The 22743-nt window shown below is 53.3% G+C and overlaps 2 protein-coding genes and 1 long non-coding RNA gene across 7 annotated transcripts in view; 1 reads left to right on the top strand and 2 right to left on the bottom strand.

The window, feature by feature from the left end:
• LRRC47 (leucine rich repeat containing 47) overlaps positions 1-3728 on the bottom strand; it is a 12013-nt gene extending 8285 nt beyond the window's left edge. Inside the window, exon 1 of the mRNA XM_069544853.1 lies at positions 2132-3728. Within this exon, the coding sequence (XP_069400954.1) occupies positions 2132-2830 (699 nt within the window). The 5' untranslated portion in view covers positions 2831-3728. The remainder of the gene's footprint in view (positions 1-2131) is intronic.
• LOC138416108 (uncharacterized) lies at positions 2829-22692 on the top strand. Its single transcript, XR_011247543.1, has 3 exons — positions 2829-3607; positions 21976-22139; positions 22389-22692. It is a non-coding gene; the product is annotated as an uncharacterized lncRNA (long non-coding RNA).
• The window catches only part of CEP104 (centrosomal protein 104), a 41229-nt gene continuing 26116 nt past the window's right edge, over positions 7631-22743 (bottom strand). For all 5 annotated transcript variants that reach the window (XM_069544848.1, XM_069544851.1, XM_069544847.1 and 2 more), the window contains 10 exons: positions 22567-22743; positions 20786-20992; positions 20240-20347; positions 16194-16230; positions 15915-15981; positions 14777-14885; positions 13302-13440; positions 13077-13144; positions 10833-10923; positions 7631-9980 (listed from right to left, as the gene is read on the bottom strand). In XM_069544848.1, the coding sequence (XP_069400949.1) occupies positions 9865-9980; positions 10833-10923; positions 13077-13144; positions 13302-13440; positions 14777-14885; positions 15915-15981; positions 16194-16230; positions 20240-20347; positions 20786-20992; positions 22567-22743 (1119 nt within the window). In that variant the 3' untranslated portion in view covers positions 7631-9864. The remainder of the gene's footprint in view (positions 9981-10832; positions 10924-13076; positions 13145-13301; positions 13441-14776; positions 14886-15914; positions 15982-16193; positions 16231-20239; positions 20348-20785; positions 20993-22566) is intronic.

The following is a 22743-nucleotide window of genomic DNA, read 5'->3' as shown; positions in this document are numbered from 1 at the left end:
CCAGCCCAGAGCGGATGACGGGGCGCCAAGAAAACTGCTGTTGTCGTGTTAAGCCACAACCCTGGCACGGCTATGTAGCCACAGAAGACACGCGCCAGCACTGTCACCACGCTTTCTTCATGACACCAGGGTCACCCTCACAGTGTTCACGGGGCAGGGGATGGGCAGGAGCCCAGGGCGCTACTACAAGACGCTGAACTGAACCCACACTTTCCGGTTCTGAGCTCGGCTGTCCCCCCACAGTGCAGGAAGGACAGAGAAAACCGGTGTCCTTGCAGCTCCAGCAGGTGGAGGGACTCTGCTTCACCCAGTTCGAGCAGCCGTTCCCCCAGGGAGGGATCACTTTAGAAAAGGCTCCCAAAGGACATCCAAGTCCAAGCAGATTCCCAGCAGCTCTGACGTGACGCTCTCCAAGAAATGGCCTCTTCAAGTAACAGAAATGGATGGGAGTCTAGAAATGGGAACAAGGTGGGCCAGGAAACTGGAGGTGGAGCAGTGAGACATTCTCTCTGACCTGAGTGAGGGCATTCTGGATACAACAAAGACGACTTTACTGGGCAGATATGCAGAGGTACACAGAACATTAAAGGAACAAAACAAACCCAAACTTTTACCTTCTGTAAAATCAAGAGGAGATGGGTGACGGAACAGAAAGGGCTTACACCATGTGTCACACGAGCCTCTTAGGGAAGCTACAGCCCTGGGAACCAGTGTCTGGGAGTCGTTCCAGGAGCCTCCTCAGCGCCTTCCTGGAAACACCAGCAAGTGTGCGTCACTCTGTTCTTGTGACCCTCCACACACAGACTTCTATCCTGACACAATGATGTTGTTGTTTAGAAGCTAAGTTGTGTCCAACTCTTTGCAATGCCATGGACTGAAGCACGCCAGGCTCCTCTGTCCCCCACTATCTCATGTCTATCGAGTCAGTGATGCCATCCAACCATCTCATCCTCTGTCACCCCAGCATCAGGATCTTTTCCAATGAGTTGACTCTTTACATCAAGTGGCCAAAGTATTGGAGCTTCAGGTTCAGCATCAGTCCTTTCAATGAATAGTCAGGGTTGATTTCCTTTAGGATTAACTGATTTGATCTCCTTGGTGTGCAAGGGACTCTCAAGAGTTGTTTCCAGCACCACAATTTGAAAGCATCAATTCTTCGGCCTTCTTTATGATCCAACTCTCACATCCCTACATGACTACCGGGAAAACCACAGATTGGGCTATACCAACCTTTGTCGGCAAGCGATGTCTCTGCTTTTTAATCCTGACACATAGACATTTGTAAAATGAGTTGGCAACATCTCAAGAGCAATTCCCGCTGCAAAAAGGTCAGTTGCTAAACTGCATACACATTTGATAAGACTGCACAAAAGGGATGGAAAACAAGTGAAAGAAACAGAGGCCTGCCTCTTTAAGGACAAGAGCCTCAGCCTCTAAACTGGACTTAGGCCATGGTACCGCAACCTCTGCCCTTCTGTCTCTTCCTCAATAGATTTGCTAGGCCTTAGTTATGAGCCCAGCATTGTTTGACCTGGGGTCCCTGGATAAATAAAACAAGCAAGCAGTCCCTAGACAGAACAGTCTAAAGAATGCTGCAAGCTATTCGCTGTGTACTCTGGGCAATCCTTCCTGCATCCTGTAGACAGGAATAACAACCCTTGCCTTGAAAAGTCGCTGCTGGGATCAAGTGAACTATCCTGTGAGATCACACGAGGGGCCTTATGCAATTCCAGTCATTTCACAGCTTCCTGCCTGTCTGGGAGGTCCCGCGCACAGAGCTACCTCACTGTCTTTTCGCAAATACTTGGAGATACAAACATTTAGCAATGAGTCCTTGCTGCTGACCTGCTTCCGACCTGAGCGGGAAGCCCATCCAGTTGGCAATCAAGAAACACAATCAAAGTGTTAAGCGTTAAAGCCCAGTTGTGAGCAGAATGTGATAAGAGCCGCGAGACCACCCGAGGATGGAGGTCAGGCGAGTGGGAAGGGACCTGGGGGTGGACTGGCTTCCCAGCGGTGCCGACGCTGCGGTGGCCCTTCCTGGCAGAGAAGGAACGGCTCAACACCGGGAGAAGATCGACCACTGCGGCTACCAGAGGGCCCGCCCCGCTCGCCCGCCCGCCCCGCTGACCTTGAGCGACGCCAGGTGGGCGATGTCAGGGCTGAGCTCCCGGAGGCAGTTGTCAGCCGCCGCCAGTTCGCTGAGCAGCGGCAGCGCGCCGGGGAGGAAGAGCGCGGCGGGGAAGGCGTCCAGGCGGTTGCCGGTGAGGTTGAGGGTCTGCAGGCGCGGCGCGCACCGCGCCAGGTCGGCCGGCAGCTCGCGCAGCCGGTTGCCGCTAAGGTTGAGGCTCTGCAGCTGCGGGAGGCCCGGCGGCTCGGCGGGGCCTAGGCCCTGGCCCGGTGGCAGCGCCTCCAGCGCGTTGCCCGAAAGGTCGAGCACACGCAGCGCGGGCAGCGGGCCGAGCTCTGGACTCAGGCCGGGCCCCAGCGCGTTGCGCCGCAGCACGAGGCTGTGCAGCTGCGGGAGGCCTTGCGCCAGGCCTGGGCCCGGCTCGCGCAGGCTCCCGCAGCCGCTCACCTCCAGGTAATGCAGCAGCGGTAGGGTGAAGAGCCGCGGAGGCAGCCGCCCGCCCGCCGCGCGCACTCGTTCCTCCAGTCCGGGCCCCGTCAGCAGCAGCTCCCGCCGTCGCTCCCGCTCCGCCAGGTCCAGCTCTGGCCAAGCCTCTGACACCGCAGCAGCCGCCGCCATCGTGCCGCCGCTCCCGCAGCCCCTGCCGGTGCGCTTCCGGGGCAAGCGGTGAAACTTCCGGTATGGGCCGGAAGGCGCCATCGAGAGCGGCGCGGACGCTAGAGCGCCGCCGCGAGCTTCTTAAAGGAGTCGGGTAGAGCCTTGGACCCTGTTCTCGCTGTGGGCGTGGGACTTTGGAGCATCTGGCCGCTGGTCGAGCCCTCCCACCCGCGAGGCTGTCGGGAAGCAGCGGGGACGACCGAGTCCCTAAGAAAGACCGGAGAGGACGCGTCGACCTCACGGCCCGGGGAAGGTGCCCGGGAACGTCGTGACTCCCCGGGCTAAACGCCCACATACAGGGCGAAGGGGGAGGAGATGAGTGGCTTTTAGGGGAGAGCAACGGGCCTTAGAAGACGGACGGGCGGGAGGACCGTGTGACACCGGCTATGTTGTTCCTCCTAGTCCCTCGGGGGTCTCGGACGACTGAGTTCCTCTGGAAGGCTGTTTAGGCAAGAAGGGAAGTTCAGACAAGCCTCTCCCTGCATTGACCGATTTTCAGGGGCACACAGCTCAGAATAGCCAATGTACTGAAGTACACGTTTCCGGGTGGCACAGTCCTCTAGCCTTCAAACTCAACCAAGTTCATCTCGGTAGTTTCCCATATGTTGGCTCCCTCTCCCTGCCCTGTGGCTGTAATCACCCCCGTGCCTGTGTACTTGAGTCGTGTCTGATCCTGCGACCCCATGGACTGTAGCCGGCCAGGCTCCTCTGTCCATGGGATTCTCCAGGCAAGAACAGTGCAGTGGGTTGCCATTTCCTCCTCCAAGGGATCTTCCCGACCCAAGGATCGAACCTGCGCCTCAACTTCTGCGTTGGCAGGTGGGTTCTTTACCACTGCGCCACCCGGGAAGCCCTATAAAGCCCCAGCCGTCCTGTAATCAGAGTTGAGATGACTTTCCCTTGTTGCAAGCGTCAAATAAGTCGTCTTTGCTGTTTTTAACAAGCACCTTGTGCACTTTTTTTCTTTATAGGTTAGTGGTTTGTGTATTGGAGTCACCAGGACATTAGAAATGAATGAGGCACCAGCCCCCTTGTCCAGAGATGCTGGCCTAGCAGTCTGGGCTGCAGCTCGGGTGTGGGGATTTACACGCTCCACAGGCGTTTCTGTTGGGTAGGCAAGTTTGTGAGGCTGCTTGGGAGCAGACAGTTTCCCTGTGTTTGGACCCACGGGCCGGAAATGTTTGGAGGAGGGGGTGAGAGGAATAGTGCTGAGGTCGACTGTACTATTCTCTGCTCCTGTTTTTGTTAGCCCCTCACCCCAGCAGAACTGCCAGTTTTACTTTGTTTGGAAATTTCTGAACATTGTATTGAAGGGTGATGGACTTCCAGAAAAGTGTGCACACAGCGTAAGTGGATTTAGTCCAGACGCAACACATCTGTGTACCATCATGAAGCTCAAGAAAACAATGATCTCCAGTCCCTACAGCACCCCCTTGTACCCTGGCACTGTAGTTTTGCTGCTTTTTTGCACTTCCTGTATATGGTGCAGGCCCAGGCCTGGGTCTGTGTGAGTCATCTGTGTGTGGGTGGCTCTTGTGCGTTGTCTGCTCTCTGGTGTTTCAGTACATTTGAATGAGTGTGTGTGTGTGTGTGTGCGTGCGCACTCAGTCGTGTCTGACTCAACCCCATGGACTGTAGTGTGTGTGTGTGTGTGTGTGTGTGCGTGTGCGCACGCTCAGTCGTGTCTGACTCAACCCCATGGACTGTAGTGTGTGTGTGTGCGTGCACGCGTGCTCAAGTCGCGTCTGACTCTCAACCCCATGGACTGTAGCCCGCCAGCCTCCTCTGTCCAGGGGGATTTTCTAGGCTAGAATACTGGAGTGGGTTGTCATTTCCTCCTCCGGGGGATCTTCAGGACACAGGGATTGGCATCTCCTTCACTGGCAGGCACATTCTTTACCATGGTGCCACCTGGGAAGTCTGCTGTGAATATACCGTGTTTATTTCCAGCAGAGCCTTTGTGCTGCACTGATTTCACCCTTGTCACCCTGTGACCCCACACAGGAAAGACACGTTTTTGTCTTTGTCACGTTGTGACCAGTTCCATCTGTGAAGGACAGGCGGTGACTGTCCCAAGGTCAGGAGAGGTGAGGGGAGGCCCCTAAGATCTCGTCCACCCTGGCACTTCCCTCCGTGTGCGCTGCAGCCACACCCAGAAGAGCGTTTGGTCTCCTCAGTGACTTCTAGGAAGATTGTGCATACATGCTTAGTATCAGTGGCTTTCGGTTCCTGGGACCTGCATGTCCTCTCGCCTGCTTAGTTTCCTGGAGTAGGTTTCTAGGTGGCTGTGCGACAGCTTGTGCTAACACAAGCTGCCTTGATAGGCAGTGTGGGTAGTAACAGGTGTATAGGAGCTGACACTGGACACCGCCACCCACCATCCCCAGGAGAGAGAATAGTGCATTGTGAGACAAGCTGAGAGCAGATGGCCGTGTGGAGAGCATGCGCTGAGCTGCACGTGGCAGACCACAGGACGGTTCCGTGTGCACAGCTTAGACGCGCCGGACTCAGGATTCCATCATGAAGGGACCCATGCCTTTGTGGTGAGTCCACGAAGACAGCCGAGGTGGATCCTGGGGATGGTGCAGGCAGACCCCAGCGCCATGGCTGCACCTTCCCCAGCCTGGCCCAGCTGCTGGGTCAGCCTGCAGGGGCAGCCAGTCCAGCCAGACCCCTCTCCATCCCCTTCCCTGCCTGAGTCCTGGTTCCATCACTGTCCATACCCTGGTCCCCGCCCATGTCCCTGCCCTGGTTGAGGCTGGGGGCTGGAGGCCCTGGGCGCCAGCCTCACTTGCCCTCTTGCCTCTGGCCCAGCCTTAGGATCCCCGAATTTGGTGAACGGCACTCCCAAGCATTGTGTTCTTACCCCCCAGGGGAAGGAAGATCTCGATTCAGAAACCTCACAGTGCTGCCAACAGTCGCCCCAGTGTCAGACAGGATGCCGCTCCCCCCCATTTCCAGGACTGGTCTCTGGACACCAGGAGGCACTAATAGTGAAGGCATGGCCAGATGACTGGTGTGGAGGTGGCTGTGGGCCACTCCTGGGGAGCCCTCAACCTTCAGGATAAAGGCCGTGAAAGGGGGTCATGGGGATGAGCCAGACCCAGGCTGCCTGCTCACAAGATCACCCCTTTCAGTATCTGACTCCACTCTCCACTTGCCCTGTGGGATACCTCTTGATGGGGAGGGGCCTGCACACTGCCCCTGCACTTGAGTGTTCACACTTGGGTGGGGGTGGGGTGGAGGCTGTGGTGTCCTTCATCCTGAAGCTGGGGGGGTGGTGGGGGGCTTGCTTCCGCCCCACCGGGAAGCATCCCCAGGTACCTTGGGCCAGAAAGAAGCCTGGAGCGATTTCAAGGCCATTCGGGCAGGTGGATGGCCCCACGCCTTCAGTCTCCCCCATCCCCGCCGTGGGCTCAGCACCTTCCTCACCTGAGCTGATAGAGTGGAGGTTGCCTGGGCGGATCTGCTGTGTGCACGGGGGTAGGTGGGGGCCTTGTTAGCATCTTCCTCTCAGCTCCGTTGCACGGGGGGGACCGAGGCAGAGACAAGCAAATCTGGACTCCACTGCCTGGAACCTGTGCCCACATCCCCGTTCCAGGGTGCACAGAGGTGCAAGGTTTGGGCACTGAGCCAGTCTCCCTGCCTACAGTGGAGGTGAGAGCAGCTGCCCTGCAGGTCTTCAGAGCGTTCCAGAATACCCACGTGGGGGCACACGACCTCTACAGAATTGCTTCCAATGCAGCAGCTTAGGGGGTCGCTGCCTTAAGCCCTGACCCCAGATCCAGGAGGCGCAGCCTCCACCCAGGGCTTCCCTGCCCCCGGTGGTGGCAGCAGTGGGGGAGGGGTGGGTGCAGGCCCCTGGGCTCCCAGGACTCGGGGCACACGTTGCTTTGCAGGCTTTTGTTTTTAGTGCTGATCTAGTTTTTAACAGCAGATGAGCAATGGCACAGATGGAACCATACTCTCCCAGAGTTCACACCAGCTTCCCCCTCCCTCCTGTGCATAGGCTCGCTCACACACCCTGCCTATGCAGGTAAGAGAACCGATTTTTGCGGTTTAAACTGTAATGCCCCTAAATTTCAAGTTTATGTATATGTGCAACTGTGTCCAACTCTTTGTGACCCTATGGACTGTAGCCCGCCAGGCTCCTCTGTCCATAGGGATTCTCCAGGCAAGAATACTGGAGTGGGTTGCCATGCCCTCCTCCAGGGGATATTCCTGACCCAGAAATTGAGCCCAAGTCTCCTGCAATGCAGGTGGATTCTTTACCTGCTGAGCCACTTGTGGAAGGCTTCCCTTTCCACATATAAGGGGAAGCCCTTATATGTGTGTGTGTATGTATATATATATATATATGGAAAAAACTAACTTCAAAATGGAAACAATCATAAAATCAAAACTAGTAAAAGCTTAAAACCAGTCTACAGCAGAGAAAATACTGTTTTACTTATTTGAAAAGCAAAATAGCCTTGTTGGCTGGTAAAAATCCCCTCTTTCAAAAGGAATTAAAAAAACACAGGAAGAGATTAAGAGGTATGAACCTCTGATGGGAGCACAACTAGAGCGTTTATAAAATGTTCTCTTTATCCCATAGGATAAAATTGGTCACTATTTCTAATTTATGTGAAGCTTAAAGTCTTTTAGCTTCTTCAGCAGTAAACCCACAAATAACTTATTTTAGGAACTAGACGCCCTCCTGGCAACTTAGTGCCCCCTGCCCCTTGCCTAGCAAACCTCAGTGACTCAGTGGCATCTCGGGGATGCGCCACCCCTGCATGTTTACAGAAGATGTAACTTAACCATAAGCTTTTCAAGTATAGTCTTCAAAGGGACAGAACATTTAGTAATCTTTTTATTATGTCCACATGCTCAGGGTGAATTCACCCCTAAGCCCTGAAACAACAAAAATATATTACTTAAGATGTTTTATAATTTTGGTACCTGAAATAAAGACAAATAGAAAACTATGCCAAAACATTAAAAAGTTGCAAATTTTCATTAAAAGTATTTACATTTGTATTCTAATACCAAATGTATAGATAATTCTTTTAAATTAGAATACTCTGAAATATGAAAATAATAAAATAAATATTGTTAAATAGCCACAACATATTCATGAATGAAATTTGTTATTAATTACTGTTCCAAGTTTAGATATTTATGAATGGCCAAGGCAGCTTGCAGTTCCTTTTTACTTTTTTATCCTTTATTCTTGGTTCCTTAATAGCATATAATTGGAAACCTTTTAAATGGCCACTTATCACTGCCAGGAATCATTTGAACATAAACACATGATTCTTCTGTAATCAGCAGGATCGACCTGTTTTAAATGCAATTAATTTTGTCAATCACTAAAAATTAAGTATTTTTATAAACATCTTTACATTACAATATACAGAAAACATTACATGTGTGTTTCTTAAAAGCTTTGATTGGCGAGAAAAGGATAATTTCTTGGTTAACTTTTCTCGTTCTATTTAAAGGAGTGTTTCATGTGTACTTCAGCAATGGGTTAGAAGGTCATGGCAACACCGTTTTGAACCAGGAAGAATCACTTTATAATTACCTTGGCATCCGTACGCTGCTCTATCGAGTAAAGTTTTTTGTTATTTCTCCCCCCCCATACTTTAAAATTCTTTAATAGCGTGTATTTTTGAAGGTAACTCTCTTCGTCAGTCTTACTCTGGCTCAGGAATTTGAGTCACCCACATGGGAAAGTATCAGTTCACCAGAGGCTGACTAGTACCGGTCCACTGTCACTAACTCACCCAGGGAGCACCTTGCTCAAGGAGCTACTAGGTTTTTTTTTGTTATTTTACATGGTATGGAATTAAAACTTCTTACATTAACTGTGCAGAACAAATTTCATCAGTTCTGTGAGTTTCTAGTGGGCATCCTGGAAGACTACCTGTCACACACTCAGGAGGAAGGCGTACCCCTGGGCACATGGCCGGGCAGGGAGGGCAGGGCTACCTTCTTTGGGTCTCTAGTGGGCTGGGCACCTGGGGACCACAGGCCTGGACACGAAGGTGGCCTTTCCAAGCACGTTTTGGACAAACTCTGGCTTTTCCCTACAGCTACCTGGCTCTGAAGCCAGGCAAGCCAATTCCACAGGCTGAGGGGGTTGGGTTGGTTGGGGGCTGGTGAGGAGAGATTTGGTTTCATCATTTTACTTGGCTTTTATTAAAGTACGGTATAAAGTGTTGGAGAAAAGAACATACACTTCCAGCTTCCTGGGATCTCAGTGGGTCGTGTGATGGGCTGGGCAGAGACTCGGAGGCTCCTCTGAAAGTTACACAAGGTGGGGGTCACTCCATCTGCCCCAGGGGCTTAAGGAAGGGCCTTTCTGACTGACACCTGCTCAGGTGAGTGCAGCAGCATCAGGGAATGTCTCATATATTTTCAGGGCTTCATGCATGTAAAGAACTTGAAGCCCCCTGAGGAAGGGCCTGCTGTGAAGCCATCAGCATTAACCTCCGATCCCTTGGAGGGGGGGGTCAGCATGGGGGTGGTGGCGTCAGGTGGGCTATGCTCAGAGCACCTGCAGGTGAGAACTGAGGGGGCTGGGCAGCGGCCTTACTTCTCCACCTTGACCTTACTTGATGCTGCTGCAGGCTCTGCAGGCTGATGGCCTCCCCGACCTTGAGGGGAGGAGTTGCAGCTGGGGAGGAGGGGCACAGGGTGACTCGCAGGCACCAGCCCACCTTGTCCCATCCTGGCCCCATGAGCCCTGTGAACCATCCCCCGCGCTGTGAGAGCCCCACGTGCAAGAGGTTTAGCGGGAGCGAGGACTTTATGGAAATCACTCCCAGCGTCTGTGGAGAGGTCGCTCTACATGTGCCTGCCTGGTGCTGCTCTTTCGGCAGAGCCGTCTCCCTCTGTGACCCCGGGCCGGGAGGGCAGAGACCCGACAGTGGAGCCATAGGAGACAGGGCTGCACTCGGGACAGGCACGGCCAGGAGCCTGGGGCAGCTGGGGCGAAGTGGGGGTCAGTACATCTAGGGATGCTCGGAGGAGACACGGCCACGTCATGGGAGCTGTGCGGCTCCTCTGGAGGCGAGCGCTGCGTCCTGTCACCGCTTCGTGTACGTCCTGCTGGAGATTTTACTCAGGCCCCCCTTCGGGGTGGGGATCTTGCTTCCCACCTTGGATCCTGAGGTCCCTGCCCTGGTGGCGGCCGGGCCTTTACCTGCAGTGGACATGCAGACACAAAGAGCGCAGGGGACACGTGTGAGCCAGGGCACAGAGCCCAGTGACGGTGTGAGTGGCAGGTATCACCAGACACTGGGAGAAGCAGAGTACGAGGGGCCTGGACGCACTACCAGGGGGTCAGCACTGCACACGGCGGTCACCAGCCCTCAGGCAGCAGGGCTACCCAGGAGGACACACACGTGATGGCAGAAGAGGAAGAAGGAAGAGCCAGAGAAGCCTGACGCATGCTTGGAAGGACCAAGCCATACACCTCATTTTCAAGTTCAAAATCTCGGCTCCCAAATGAGAAGCCAGAAGCCACGTGCCCAGGGCCCCGCTTCCAGGCTGAAGCGGCTCCCCAGCATCGCGGTCCTCACTCACGGTGTGGGGCGCGCGAGGCACAGCATCGCCTCAGCCGTCCAGCCAGCCCGCCTGCACTGACTGAGCATGGCTCCTCATGGTCTCATTGATCATGTGCCCCCAAAATAAAAGTCTGGTATCCAGTACTCTTTCAGGTCAAGAATAACTTTCTAATGAAAAATACAAACTTTTCTGTAAGGCATTCTAAATCTGACATAAAGTAACCAAATCTGATTTAGGAATCAGGTTGTGGTGCCATCTGTGGTCTGCTACTGCAGATCCTGTTTCTGGACACTGGTGTGGGTGGTCTGGAGGGACACCAAGACTTGAGTGTGCCTGTGAACACCCGCTATCAACTCCCTGAGCACCACCATGGAGTCTGGGGGAAGCAGGGTCACACGGAGGGCCTTCAGCCAGAGCCAGCGCTGCAACATGATGACCCTGCCTGCCAGGGACCCGGGGACGGGGCCCAGACTGCGTGGACACTTACCCGGTGGCAGCACGGGCGTCTTGTGAAGCACATGCGTCCGGCGCAGGTTCATGGTGCAGCCGGCGGGGCCCATGAGGTGAGCCTTCCACGCCTGAAATGAGAGGCATGTACTGTGGCAACCAGGCCCCCAGAGGGGCCACCAAGATGACCAAACCAGAGGCAGTTACTATGCATGGCAGTCTCAGGGGGTTCCTGAGCTCTGTGTGTGTCCTGCCCTGAGCCGCTGAGCACAGTGATCCCAGAGCACCCGTGGCTTGTGAGCTTCTGAGATACTGGCCCGCACGTCACATGCCTCGCAACCCTTGCATAGCTGAGCACCACGTGCTGAGGCTGCTGTCACACATGTGATGATGTGGTGGGGGGAAGGGGCTGAGGGAGGCCCTGCCAGCAACCTCGGTCCTACAACCAGTAAGAAAAGGGTGCTTCCAGTGCAGGCAATGGGCCAGGAAGTGTCTCCTCCTCCACTCGGGCCCACAGATGACAGTGTGGCCTGGCCGACACTGGAAGTGCAGCGCTTTGAGATCTCGAGCAGAGGACCCAGCCAGGCCATGCCTGGACTGACCCACAGAAACCGTGACAGAATAAGGGGTGTTCAAGCTTCTTGGCGGGTGGAGACTGGTGAAGAAAATATAGATGAAACAGAGGGGAAAGGAGCATAGCCTGCTGCTGCCTCACCACGTGGCCTGAGGCACCACGCACGTGGCCTGAGGCACCACGCACGTGGCCTGAGGCACCACGCACATGGCCTGAGGCAGGTGCCATCCCCTCCAGACCAGAGCTGGAGTGGTGGTGGGGGCAACAGGGGCGGAGGTCACTGCAGATGCCAGCACTGCTCAGAGCAGGGGGCCGGCTGGTCTCCACAAGGAGGGGGCTGGTCACGTACGACAGTGGCAGCACAAGGTGATGACAACTAAGCACAGAGCCACCCAACCTCTCAGGCTGATCAGCGACAGAGAAAAGCGCACATTTGAGAGCTGCCTACATTTAAGGAAAAAATTAAGCTAAGCCATTAAAAAATGCTTGTTCTGTAAGAGGAGGGATAGGGAGCAGGAGCAGGGGCAGGCCGGCAGCTTCTGCTTGGTCTTCTCTGAACTGGCCTCGTTTTACAGATTTCAGAACCATCTAAGTGCCTTATATAACTGCAGAACTTGATTTTGAAAACTGCCAGGACCTGAACATAAACTGAAACAATGAGGCTGAATTGTTACCAGCCGGTGGCACAGCAAGTGGAGCGACTCCAGGGCCCTGAAGCAGAAGCCGGAGCCCACACCTTCAAGGGGACGAGAGGGACGAGAGGAGCTGGGACGGCCAGCAGCATCGCCCTGCCCACAATGACCAGGGGCTCTGGGGCCAAGAAGGGCCCACTCTGCGACAGTCTGATGGGCATCTCTGGGGGCTTTGGGAGCTAATTCTCGGGAGGATGGAAAGAGACTCTGTCCTGAGACCCACTGGGTTAAAGCAACCCTGCAGCTTAGACTCTGAAGCAGCAATGTCAGTGTGAACTTTACATGGATTTATCTCAGCATTTTCCCGGCTCTGTCTGTTGAGAGGCCCAGAACGGTACTGGCCCACAACCACAGAGCACCTGAGGGGGTCACGGAAGGTAATTTCCCGTGAAGGGAACCAGGAAGGGAAGGCTCGGTTGGAGCCAGGAGGCTCTGCATCCCCAGGGCCCACTCACAGTGCCAGGCGCCCATCTGCAGAGGCCCCGCTGGCCAGAGGCTGGCTCATCCACACACCGGGAAGCACTGTGATGCCCACACAGCTGAGCATCTCCCACAGCCTAAAGCCGTGGGTTCACAATGCTGCTAAGATCCAGACAAACAAACAAGCTACTCCAGAAGATGCTGGGCACACAGCTAGTTATTCTGAAAACTAGCTCACAATGGAAAGGGAAGGACGAAGCCTTCACGTACCTCCCACACACAGCCAGGCCCACGGCCAGGAGAGCAGAGCTGCCTCCCTGAGAGCTCACAGATGTTCTGGGGTGGAGGGCGTGGCACAGAAACCTGGAGACAGCGCTCCAGAACCACCTCTTCCCGACACCCCGTCCCTGCGCTGGCCCAGCACTATAGCAGCCTTACCTACCGACCCTCGAGATGCCTGGTCGCCATCCTCACTTCAGCCCCTCCCCCAGTCCCAATCCCACACCAGCCCTTCCCCTACGTCAGCCCCCACCCCGTGTCAGCTCCCTCCCCAACACCAGTCCCTCCCCATGTCAGCCCCCTCCCCATCACCCCTCACCTCTTCTCCGGGGCTGAAGTTCTCATGGCACAGAGGACACCGGTTTGCCAACTTCTCTGATTTGGCAGCTGAATGGATTTGAACGAGACAAGGATTTCTGGTTACTCCTGCAGGCCGTGGATGCGGCACCAGGGGCACTGGCAGACGCGGGGCCGGACCCCCAGCCCTGCGGCTGGGCCCCCGGGGATGGCCCAGTTTGGGGTCTCAAGGTCTGAGGGCACTCACGGTTACAGTCTCTGGTTTTGACGTGTCTGGGCAGCTCCTCCTTTGAAACAGCCTCGCTGCAGCGGTAACATCTCCCAAAGCCGTCCTTCCGGTCACACTCGGTCAGCAGGTGCTCCGTCAGGCTGGAAATCTCCACCACCTGCAGAGCGAGGACCCGCCACGTGGCTAAGCACAAGGTGGTGCTGTCCCGGCCCCGGCAAGAGCGCTGCTTCCTGGCCCAGACGCCTGCCTGTCACCTCCGTGGTCATTTAGGATACTTTGCTGAAGACCCCTTCCCCGCTCCTGTGCTTGTCATGTGACGCCAGGAGCATCTAGAGGCCATGGCTGGGGCGGGGAGGGGACGTGAGGGTTCAGCCCACAGCCCTAACCCTAACCTGAACCTGAAGAGCTCAGGGGCTCTACGTGAGGCCTGGGATTCCATCCTGGCTCCTGGCTGTTTCTAAGAATATGCTGGAAACACAGGAAGAGACCCTCTTGTCACTGGGACACCTTTGCCAGGAGCAGCTGGTATGCACCAGAGAGCTTTACCCCACAGACTGGCATACTGCTCAGGAGAGAGGAGCTCTCAGAGTGGGATCTGTCTTCTGTGCTTTTCTCTGCAGGCCAGAAAACCCTGAGGACAGATGGGGAGGAGTTCTCTCCTGCTTCTCCTCTGTCTGAGCAGGGCAGGCTCCATCACAGGAGATGAACGATGGGGGTGGGGGAAGCCTGCCTGAACAGGACGTGAGAAGTGTTAGCCCTGAAAGGGACCAACAGGGAGGACAACATTAAAACAAAAAGCTCCTGCGCGTCAATGAAAATGCTGGACACAGTGGGCACCGCGCATCCAAGTGTGTCAGGGATGACTACACATCAGTGATGATGAGACAGCCAATTCAAAAGCCAGGTGAGACACCAGAAGTGCTTTGCAAAGAGGGGAACAGCAGGCCAACAGGGGACGCAGCTCCCTCTTAGTTTCATCAGGAAAGTGAGATGGGGCACATGGCGGGTGGCACGGCTCTGCAGGGAGGGCCCACTCTGTGACCCCACGAGGTGTGCACCCAGAAAGGTGCATCCACACGCACAGAAGATGTACACAAGAGAGGCCGCAGCAACGCTCTTCCTCACAGTCTCAACCCCACCACACGCAGGAGAAAGGATGGATAAACTGTATATTCAGACAATGGAATGCCGTAAACAAACCCCAAACACAGCATAGGATTCCACTTCTATAAAACTCAACAAGTAAGAAGCAGGAATGAGGACAATGAGGAGTGAAGGGTGGGGTCCGTGGGGTATGTGTCCTGGTGGTGCTTACACTGAGGTATCTACTTTGTGCTAATTCAGGAGCTGTAACACCTATGGCTTGAATACACTTATACATGTGTTACACTTTAAAAAGTAAGAAAAATCAATCCCAACTAAACAGAGTGATTTACATTCAATGATTTTCCCCACAGCTTTCCTCTGAAAACACTAAGGCCTCTGTGCCTGACCTGTCTGCAGTGTTCGCATCTCGTCAGCATGAGGCAGTGCTTCCAGTAATGGAGGTCTAGGCCTTCTTCTGTGAAGGACTCGCTCCTCTCCCCACAAAAAATACATAAACTGAAACAAGACAGAAAGACCAGAAGTGAGGCCCAGGTTTAGGCCGGCCATCCCCGCTCCGCCGGCTCGCAGGAGCTTCGTGACCTCCAGACCGCAGCCAGTAGCCACGGTCACCGTCCTGAGTGGGCTGCAGCTGGACCTGGAGGCAGGGCTACACCTCACCAGAGGGTCCTCAGGGAGGGCTGGATGGCTTCCTATTACAGGTATAAAAGAAGTCTTCACCATGTGGGCATCTGAGATAAACGAGCTTAGGATCCCTCTGAATTCTGTCAGTGTCATCAAGTAGAAAGGGTATTTTAAGTCACAAAAAGAGTAGCCTGTGTGTGTCTGTCTGTGTGTGCGTGTCTGCGTGCATGCTCCGTAGTGTCTGACTCTGCAGCCCCATGGACTGTAGCCTGCCAGGCTCCTCTGTCCACGGGATTCTCCAGGCAAGAATACTGGAGTGGCTTGCCATTTCCTATTCCAGGGGATCTTCCTGACCTCGGGGTTGAACCTGTGTCTCCTGCATTGCAGGCAAGTTCTTCACCACTGTGCCACCCAGGAAGCCCTGAGCAGACCAAGACCTTTCCCTTAAACTCCTTGTAGACTTGTCTTGGCCACTGCACAGGAGAAAGCAGTTTGCTCCTGTAAAATGAGCCTGACTATATTCAACACCCTGTGACAAACCGTAACAGAACAGCATTTGAAAAGCAATGTATACACATGTATAACTGAGTTACTGTGCTATACAACAGAAATTCACACATCATAAATCAACAGTATAAAACATCAAAAATTTTTTTGAGTTTGTGACAGGCCTTTTGACAAACAGGCTGCTCGCTTCTGTCGGGGAAGAGAGGGAAGGTTATCCTGACTCAGAGCTGATGCTGCCTGGTTTGGAGGCCTTTTCTGAGCTCCTGAAGTCACTGAAAAGAGCGAATTAGTTCATGGAACCCTAATGAGCCAGGGAGAATATTATCTGTCTCACAGTGTTTTCATGGTTGGTCTCTCTAATCACCCCACAGTGGGTTTAGAGGTGGCTCTACTCACTTGTCTAAATAGTGGTTATCTGGAATTTCTGGAGCGTTTGGTCGGGCCACTTTCCTTTCTTGAGTGTCTAAAGAAATTAGAAAGCGATTTAAGTAACTTTTTTGTAGAAAACTACTTTCAAAATTTTAGTAACCAGCTGGATATGAAATGCAGTTTAAAAGTACAAGTTAGTAACAGGCAATGTTTTACACTTGGCTCCGCAGCATCTGGGATGAAGATATTTTTGAATATACAGAGGTGGTTTCAATGCAGAGTTTTCATGATGTACATTCTACGTACCCTGGTTCTTGGCCTTCGTAGCTTCACTCTCTTTTTCCTAAAACACAAAGACAGAAGGCTCAGGTCAGGTGGCTGCAGTGCCTATGAGAGTCTATCCAGGATCCAGTGTGATCCTCAAAGTGTGACCTCAGGGTTTGAGGCAGAATTTCCATCCGCAAACAACACAGTTGTCCAAGAGTCGCCCACACTTGACCTTACACCATCTCCTTTGTCCTGCCCCTCCATGGCCCCTCCCTCGGGGCTCCTGCCCTGTTTCCATGGAAACCAGTCTTTGTCAAGGCCACTTAACTCTCCTCTGGGTCACCTGCTCACCACTGGTGTCCCCCGTGGGACATTCTGTGGGCTCCAGGTGGCACATGGCTCCCCAGCCCGCTCCTCTAGGCCCTTCTTAGTTGGGCTCCCAGGGTGCCCTCCCGCTCCTCTGGGACTCAGTCCACCCTGTCTGTCTGTACAGATCCTGAGGTGCCCTTGTCCAGTTCCAGGCTGGACGCCCACCTCTGTGCTCATGACCTGGATGTCTGTCCTGTCAGCTGGCCTCTCTGCTGCTCAGAACGTACTCAGGTCTCTGATGTCACGTGAACGTGACTTACCCAGCCCCCTGCCCTGTGCTCCACTCCCCCGCTCTCCTGTGCTCCCCCCCTGCCCGTGCCCTCGCAGCCTCTGGCATGGAGCCCAGCAGTCAGGAAACTTGGACATGTCACGCCTCCCTCTGCTCCCCGTGTGGCCTGGTCACAGCCCATCAGCTAGCCCGCAGGCTCTGCTTTCACACACCTGGATGCCTGCCCTTGTCACCACCTCAAGCACATGGGCCAGAGGGACCCATCATGCCCTAGTAAGGGAGTCACTTCTGCTCAAAAGCCCTGGTGGCTTCCTCGTCAGCCTCCAGGAGCTCCTTCCACTCCAGGCTTTCCTCTCGCACCGGCCAGTCTGCTCGACCTAAGCTGCTAGACCCGCCGGCCTGGGCTGCTTGCTGCCCTGGCCCAGGGGAAGGGTGTCTCATGAGTGCCTGCAGCTTCACTGGAGAACAGGGACGAGCCTGTCCCTTACCCATGGCCTTAAGTGCACGGTATAGACACTGTCTACTGTGATAGTAGAAAATCACAGTTTACATGACAGTAAGGAATTCTCTCAGACTTCATTCCTGAACACAAAAACCACACAGAAACACTATTTGGGGCTAGGGACAGACTTAATAGATTGATATTGAACTTGCAAATGGGGTTCACATGATTTATACACATATCTAGAGAAGGTAAACTTATAGATGGGTTCTAGGTAATGATGGGTTAGTACATTCTGCAGGGAAACAAATTATGCCAAAAGTGAAATTTTAGTTACAAATTTTACCTTCATCTATGCTTTGAACAGACTAGAAAACTGATTAGTGATTTACATCTTTTCCTAAAACTCATGAGCAGTCAGGCGATTTAAAAATATTCTGCCATTCTCAGAAGTTTTGGAGACAGCGGGTGGTGGTGGTGGTTACACATGAGGTGAATGCGCTTAAAGGCACAGAACTGTAACCTTAAAAATGGTGAAAATGGTAAATTTTATCTATATTTTACAATAATAAAAACTAAAAAAAATTCTTATTCTCCTGTAAGACGCCATTAGCAGTCATCTCAGGACAAGGACAGGGGCCCGTGCGGTGTGGCCCTAGGGCACCTCTGGAGCCCAGGGTGGGTGGGTGCATTGCGAGTGCTCAGCAAACACGAAGGGACACAGAGGAGCCAGTGAGGGTGCTCCGGGGAGGCGGGGGACGGGCACCCTTGTGCTGGGCCCACAGCCACCCCAGGGACACAGCCTGCGGTCTCAGCAGCCCCGCGGGCACTGCGACAGGGGCCGCGGTGACCAGACCCTGTGCTTTTACGGGGTGGAAGGGGCGGAGCTTGGCCACCTCCAGCTCCCGACCTCTCAGGTTTTGCGAGCACTTAGCTCTCTGCGCGGCTTCTTCATCTGTGTCAACATCGTGCTGGGAAAAAGCAGCAGCAGCCTGGCCTGCTCCAGGAGGCCTCAGGGGCCGCTGACTGTCCAGGAAGGTCCCTCGTGGGCATGGGCCTCCTCCTTGTTCCCGCCAGGCGGGTGTTCCTGCTCTTCTCATGGATTATGACGCGCCAGCGTCACGGTCGCCCTCTGTCACAGGCACGTTGACACGTATTCTGCTATGCTTCCTTTCCTTTTCACCATTCTTCAGTTCAGTTCAGTTCAGTTGCTCAGTCGTGTCCAACTCTTTGCGACCCCATGAATCGCAGTACGCCAGGCCTCCCTGTTCATCACCATCTCTAGGAGTTCACCCAGACTCATGTCCATCGAGTTCATGATGCCATCCAGCCATCTCATCCTCTATCATCCCCTTCTCCTCCTGCCCTCAATCCCTCCCAGCATCAGAGTCTTTTCCAATGAGTCAACTCTTCCCATGAGGTGGCCAAAGTATTGGAGTTTCAGCTTTAGCATCATTCCTTCCAAAGAAATCCCAGGGTTGATCTCCTTCAGAATGGACTGGTTGGATCCCCTTGCAGTCCAAGGGACTCTCAAGAGTCTTCTCCAACACCACACTTCAAACGCATCAATTCTTCGGCACTCAGCCTTCTTCACAGTCCAACTCTCACATCCATACATGACCACAGGAAAAACCATAGCCTTGACTAGACGGACCTTAGTCGGCAAAGTAATGTCTCTGCTTTTAAATATACTATCTAGGTTGGTCGTAACTTTTCTTCCAAGGAGCAAGCGTCTTTTAATTTCACGGCTGCAATCACCATCTGCAGTGATTTTGGAGCCCCAAAAAATAAAGTCTGACACTGTTTCCCCATCTATTTCCCATGAAGTGATGGGACCAGATGCCATGATCTTTGTTTTCTGAATGTTGAGCTTTAAGCCAACTTTTTCACTCTCCTCTTTCACTTTCATCAAGAGGCTTTTTAGCTCCTCTTCACTTTCTGCCATAAGGGTGGTGTCATCTGCACATCTGAGGTTATTGATATTTCTCCAGGCAATCTTGATTCCAGCTTGTGTTTCTTCCAGTCCAGCCTTTCTCATGATGTACTCTGCATATAAGTTAAATAAGCAGGGTGACAATATACAGCCTTGACGTACTCCTTTTCCTATTTGGAACCAGTCTGTTGTTCCATGTCCAGTTCTAACTGTTGCTTCCTGACCTGCATACAGATTTCTCAAGAGGCAGGTTAGGTGGTCTGGTATTCCCCTCTCTTTCAGAATTTTCCACAGTTTATTGTGATCCACACAGTCAAAGGCTTTGGCATAGTCAATAAAGCAGAAACAGATGTTTTTCTGGAATCTCTTGCTTTTTCTACCATTCTTAGCCACTTATTATTCTTTTTTACAAAGCAGTGGTCGGAGCACTTCCCAGGAGACCCGCTGTGGTCACAACTGGGGAGTCCTCGGCTGTGTAGCCAGCTTAGATGCCCACGCCCTTGCCCTCTTACTGTCACCTGAAGGACGTAACCCTGAAAGCCAGGGTGATGACACGCGTGTGTATGTGCTGCCGAAGTGAGCGCACGAGGACACACGTGTAAATCACAGAGGCAGGCCCTTCAGAAGGGACAGGTTTCTACGGGACCAAATGCCGTCTGATCCCCTGCGCATGGGGACTAGGGCTTCCTGATGGGAACGTCTGCCTGAAACCTTCTGTTTTCCGCATAAGGAAGGCAGACCTTCGAGTCAAGCTTATTTTCCTCCTTAGCCTCTGAAGGAGGTGAGGACCTGTGGGTGGGGGAACCTGTCCCCACCCACCCCCTACCCCCACCCCCACCAAGCTCCTGCAGGCCCAAGTGTCCTATCTGCTCTGAACACAGCCAGGCCAGCAGTGTGCTTCATCCCCGATGGGAACGAAGAGCAGATGACTCAGCAGGGGATTCCTTTTATTTCCCCCTGAGCTCACTGAAGAAACAACAAAGGATAGAGATGTCTGTTTACAGAATCCCACGAAAAGCAGACCAAGCTCGCTGCTCATCCAAGTAAGGAAATAACTGCTCGCAGGATTTCGACCAAGAGCACAAGGGTGGGAGACAGAGACCCCTGCCGACCTGGACTCCAGCCTGCATCTCCTTTAGGGCCGCCAGCTGCCCTTGCAAAGCTTTGATTTCTTCTTTCTTTCGTTTTTCCGCTTCTTCAGCAGCAGCTCTTTTCTGTGCCTGGTAATGGAAAGATTTTCCATTAGAAGTGATTTTTAGGGTAGCCTTCGGAACTAAGTGATAAGCTATAGCACATATATTATCTGTCTTATACATTACAATGCTTACCAAGACATTCGAATAATATACCTATGATTAAGGGAAAGATCCACCAGGTTCAGCTAATAAATGTTTACTGTTTTTTCTAAATTAAATATAAAATGCTTTACTTTATACTGGAGCCTAGTTGGTGGACATGTGCTAAATGTCTCCTATGCATAAACCTGAGGATGTCCTCACATGAGGCCACCATCACCCCTGTTCACAGACACAGGGGAGGAACCAGGACCAGTGTCTCCCCTGTCCATGCAGCTCCTTGAAACATGCGTCAGTTTACTCTGGCACCAGATTACTTTTTAAACATGGAGTCAAATCATAACTTTGGGAAAGTTAACTCACCCTCATCTCGGCATCTGTGGGTCTGCCGTCTATTTTGGCAAACCCCTCAAAGATCGTTTTGTAGAGGACGTTCCTGCGGGTGGCGCTGTCATCGGGCGGGAGGTACTCTAGGACTAGAGCCCGGTGCTGCGCGTACAGGTCCAGGATCATCCCCACGGCCGCCTCCCGCACCTCTCGCACCCTGTGCTCCAGGGCCTGCACTGAAAACTGAGAAGAGGGCCGGGACGCACTCTTGTGACTCAAGTTGGAAAACAGCCACGTTTAGTTTTTCTGGCATAGAAGAAACATAGTGTTAAGTCGCTCAGTCACGTCCAACTCTGCGACCCTATGGACTGTAGCCCACCAGGTTCCTCTGTGCATGGGATTCTCCAGGCAAGAATAGTGGAGTAGCCATGTAGCCATTTCCTTCTCCAGGGGATTTTCCCAACCCAGGGATTGGACCCAGGTCTCCCACAGTGCAGACATATTCTTTACCGTCTGAGCCACCAAGAAAGCCCCAACATAGAGGCAATATAAAAACACTATAAAAATAAAGAAGACATTACCCACAGAATCCCAGCTACTAAGATGCAGGGTTTCCCTCACTTATTTTATACTGGAACTTGTGTATACAATTATTGTCTTGCTCTTTCCTACTTTAGGTAATAAATGGCAGTTTTAAAGTTATATCCTCCTATAAACTAAGTACTACAAGGTGTGTCTGTTTCAGCTCTTTCTAAGAAACAGAATGCTAGGACCACTGCACAAGACCCCTTGGAACTCTTTCCAGCTCCCTGCTCCTTCCACCTGCCCCTCCCCCTCCCGAGGCATCAGTCCCTGAAGCTGGAGGACATGCAACCCCCAGACACTCTCACTAGCTGCACAGCCTATGTGCCGTGTGTGTGTACACAGGCTTTTGTTTGACATCATAAATGGGCTTCCCAGGTGGCTCAGTGGTAAAGAATCTGTTTGCCAAAGCACAACACAAGAGATGCGGGTTTGATCTCTGGGTTGGGAAGATCCTTTGGAGGAGGAAATGGTAACTCGCTCCTATATTCTTACCTGGAGAGTCCCCATGGACAGAGGAGCCCAGTGGGCTATAGCCCATGGGGTCGCAAGGAGCGGGACATGACTGAGCACACGCATACATAAGTGGCTCAACGTGCTTATCATCCTGACACTTTATTTCTTATTTAATGTTTCTTTTCCAGGATCTGTGTGTGACCTTGAAAGGATCGGATCCATCCATCCTAAGTGCTTTAGAATCACATGAACCTATCACAACATACCAACGTTCCCATACATAATGGCCTTTCAGGCATCCGTCTCTCACTGGCTGGGCTTCCTCACTTCCTGTCTCCACCAGCACAGCCAGGTTTTACCCCGAACCTTGTCACCCTCAATCCCTCTAAGAACCTTGAGATGTTCTGACTGCAAGGAACCCACCACCCCCTACCTGGGATGGTGACCTCCCACCTCCCCAGCCCACTCAACTGTGCTCCCTCCCGTCTGTCACCTCCCACGAGGTCCTCCTGCCCTGGGTGGGGGGGTCCATCACTGAGTCACCCTGGCATTTCTGCCCACTCTTAAATCTGGGGTCCCCTTCCTGTTCTGTGTTCACCAGGCGAAGCAGGAGGTGCTGCAGGCTCCAGCGCCCACATGTGTCAGAGGAAGCAGGGACCTTCTGAAATCATGTCTCTCCACCCCATCCCCCACTGATCTGTAGCTAGCACTCCCCAGGCACCCACGTGCTCCAGCCACCAGCTCGGGCCTGCCTGTGGCAGCCACCCCAGGGCACTCACCCGCATCACACTGTCCACGGTGAAGCCCGCACCCTCTGTGCCCAGGTCCCGCAGCAGTCGCGCCAGCAGTGCCATCTGGCTCATGGCCAGGTGAGTTGAGGAGTTGGCTTTCAGCGGCTGGACCAGGTAAGATGGGATGACCTGGAGAGACTTCACTTCCTTAAACAAGGCTATCTC

The sequence above is a fragment of the Ovis canadensis genome, chromosome 12 (assembly GCF_042477335.2).
Source record: "Ovis canadensis isolate MfBH-ARS-UI-01 breed Bighorn chromosome 12, ARS-UI_OviCan_v2, whole genome shotgun sequence".
Classification (NCBI taxonomy): Eukaryota; Metazoa; Chordata; class Mammalia; order Artiodactyla; family Bovidae; genus Ovis; species Ovis canadensis.
Note: the sequence above shows the minus strand (reverse complement) of the source record. Positions and strands in the feature narration are given on the sequence as shown.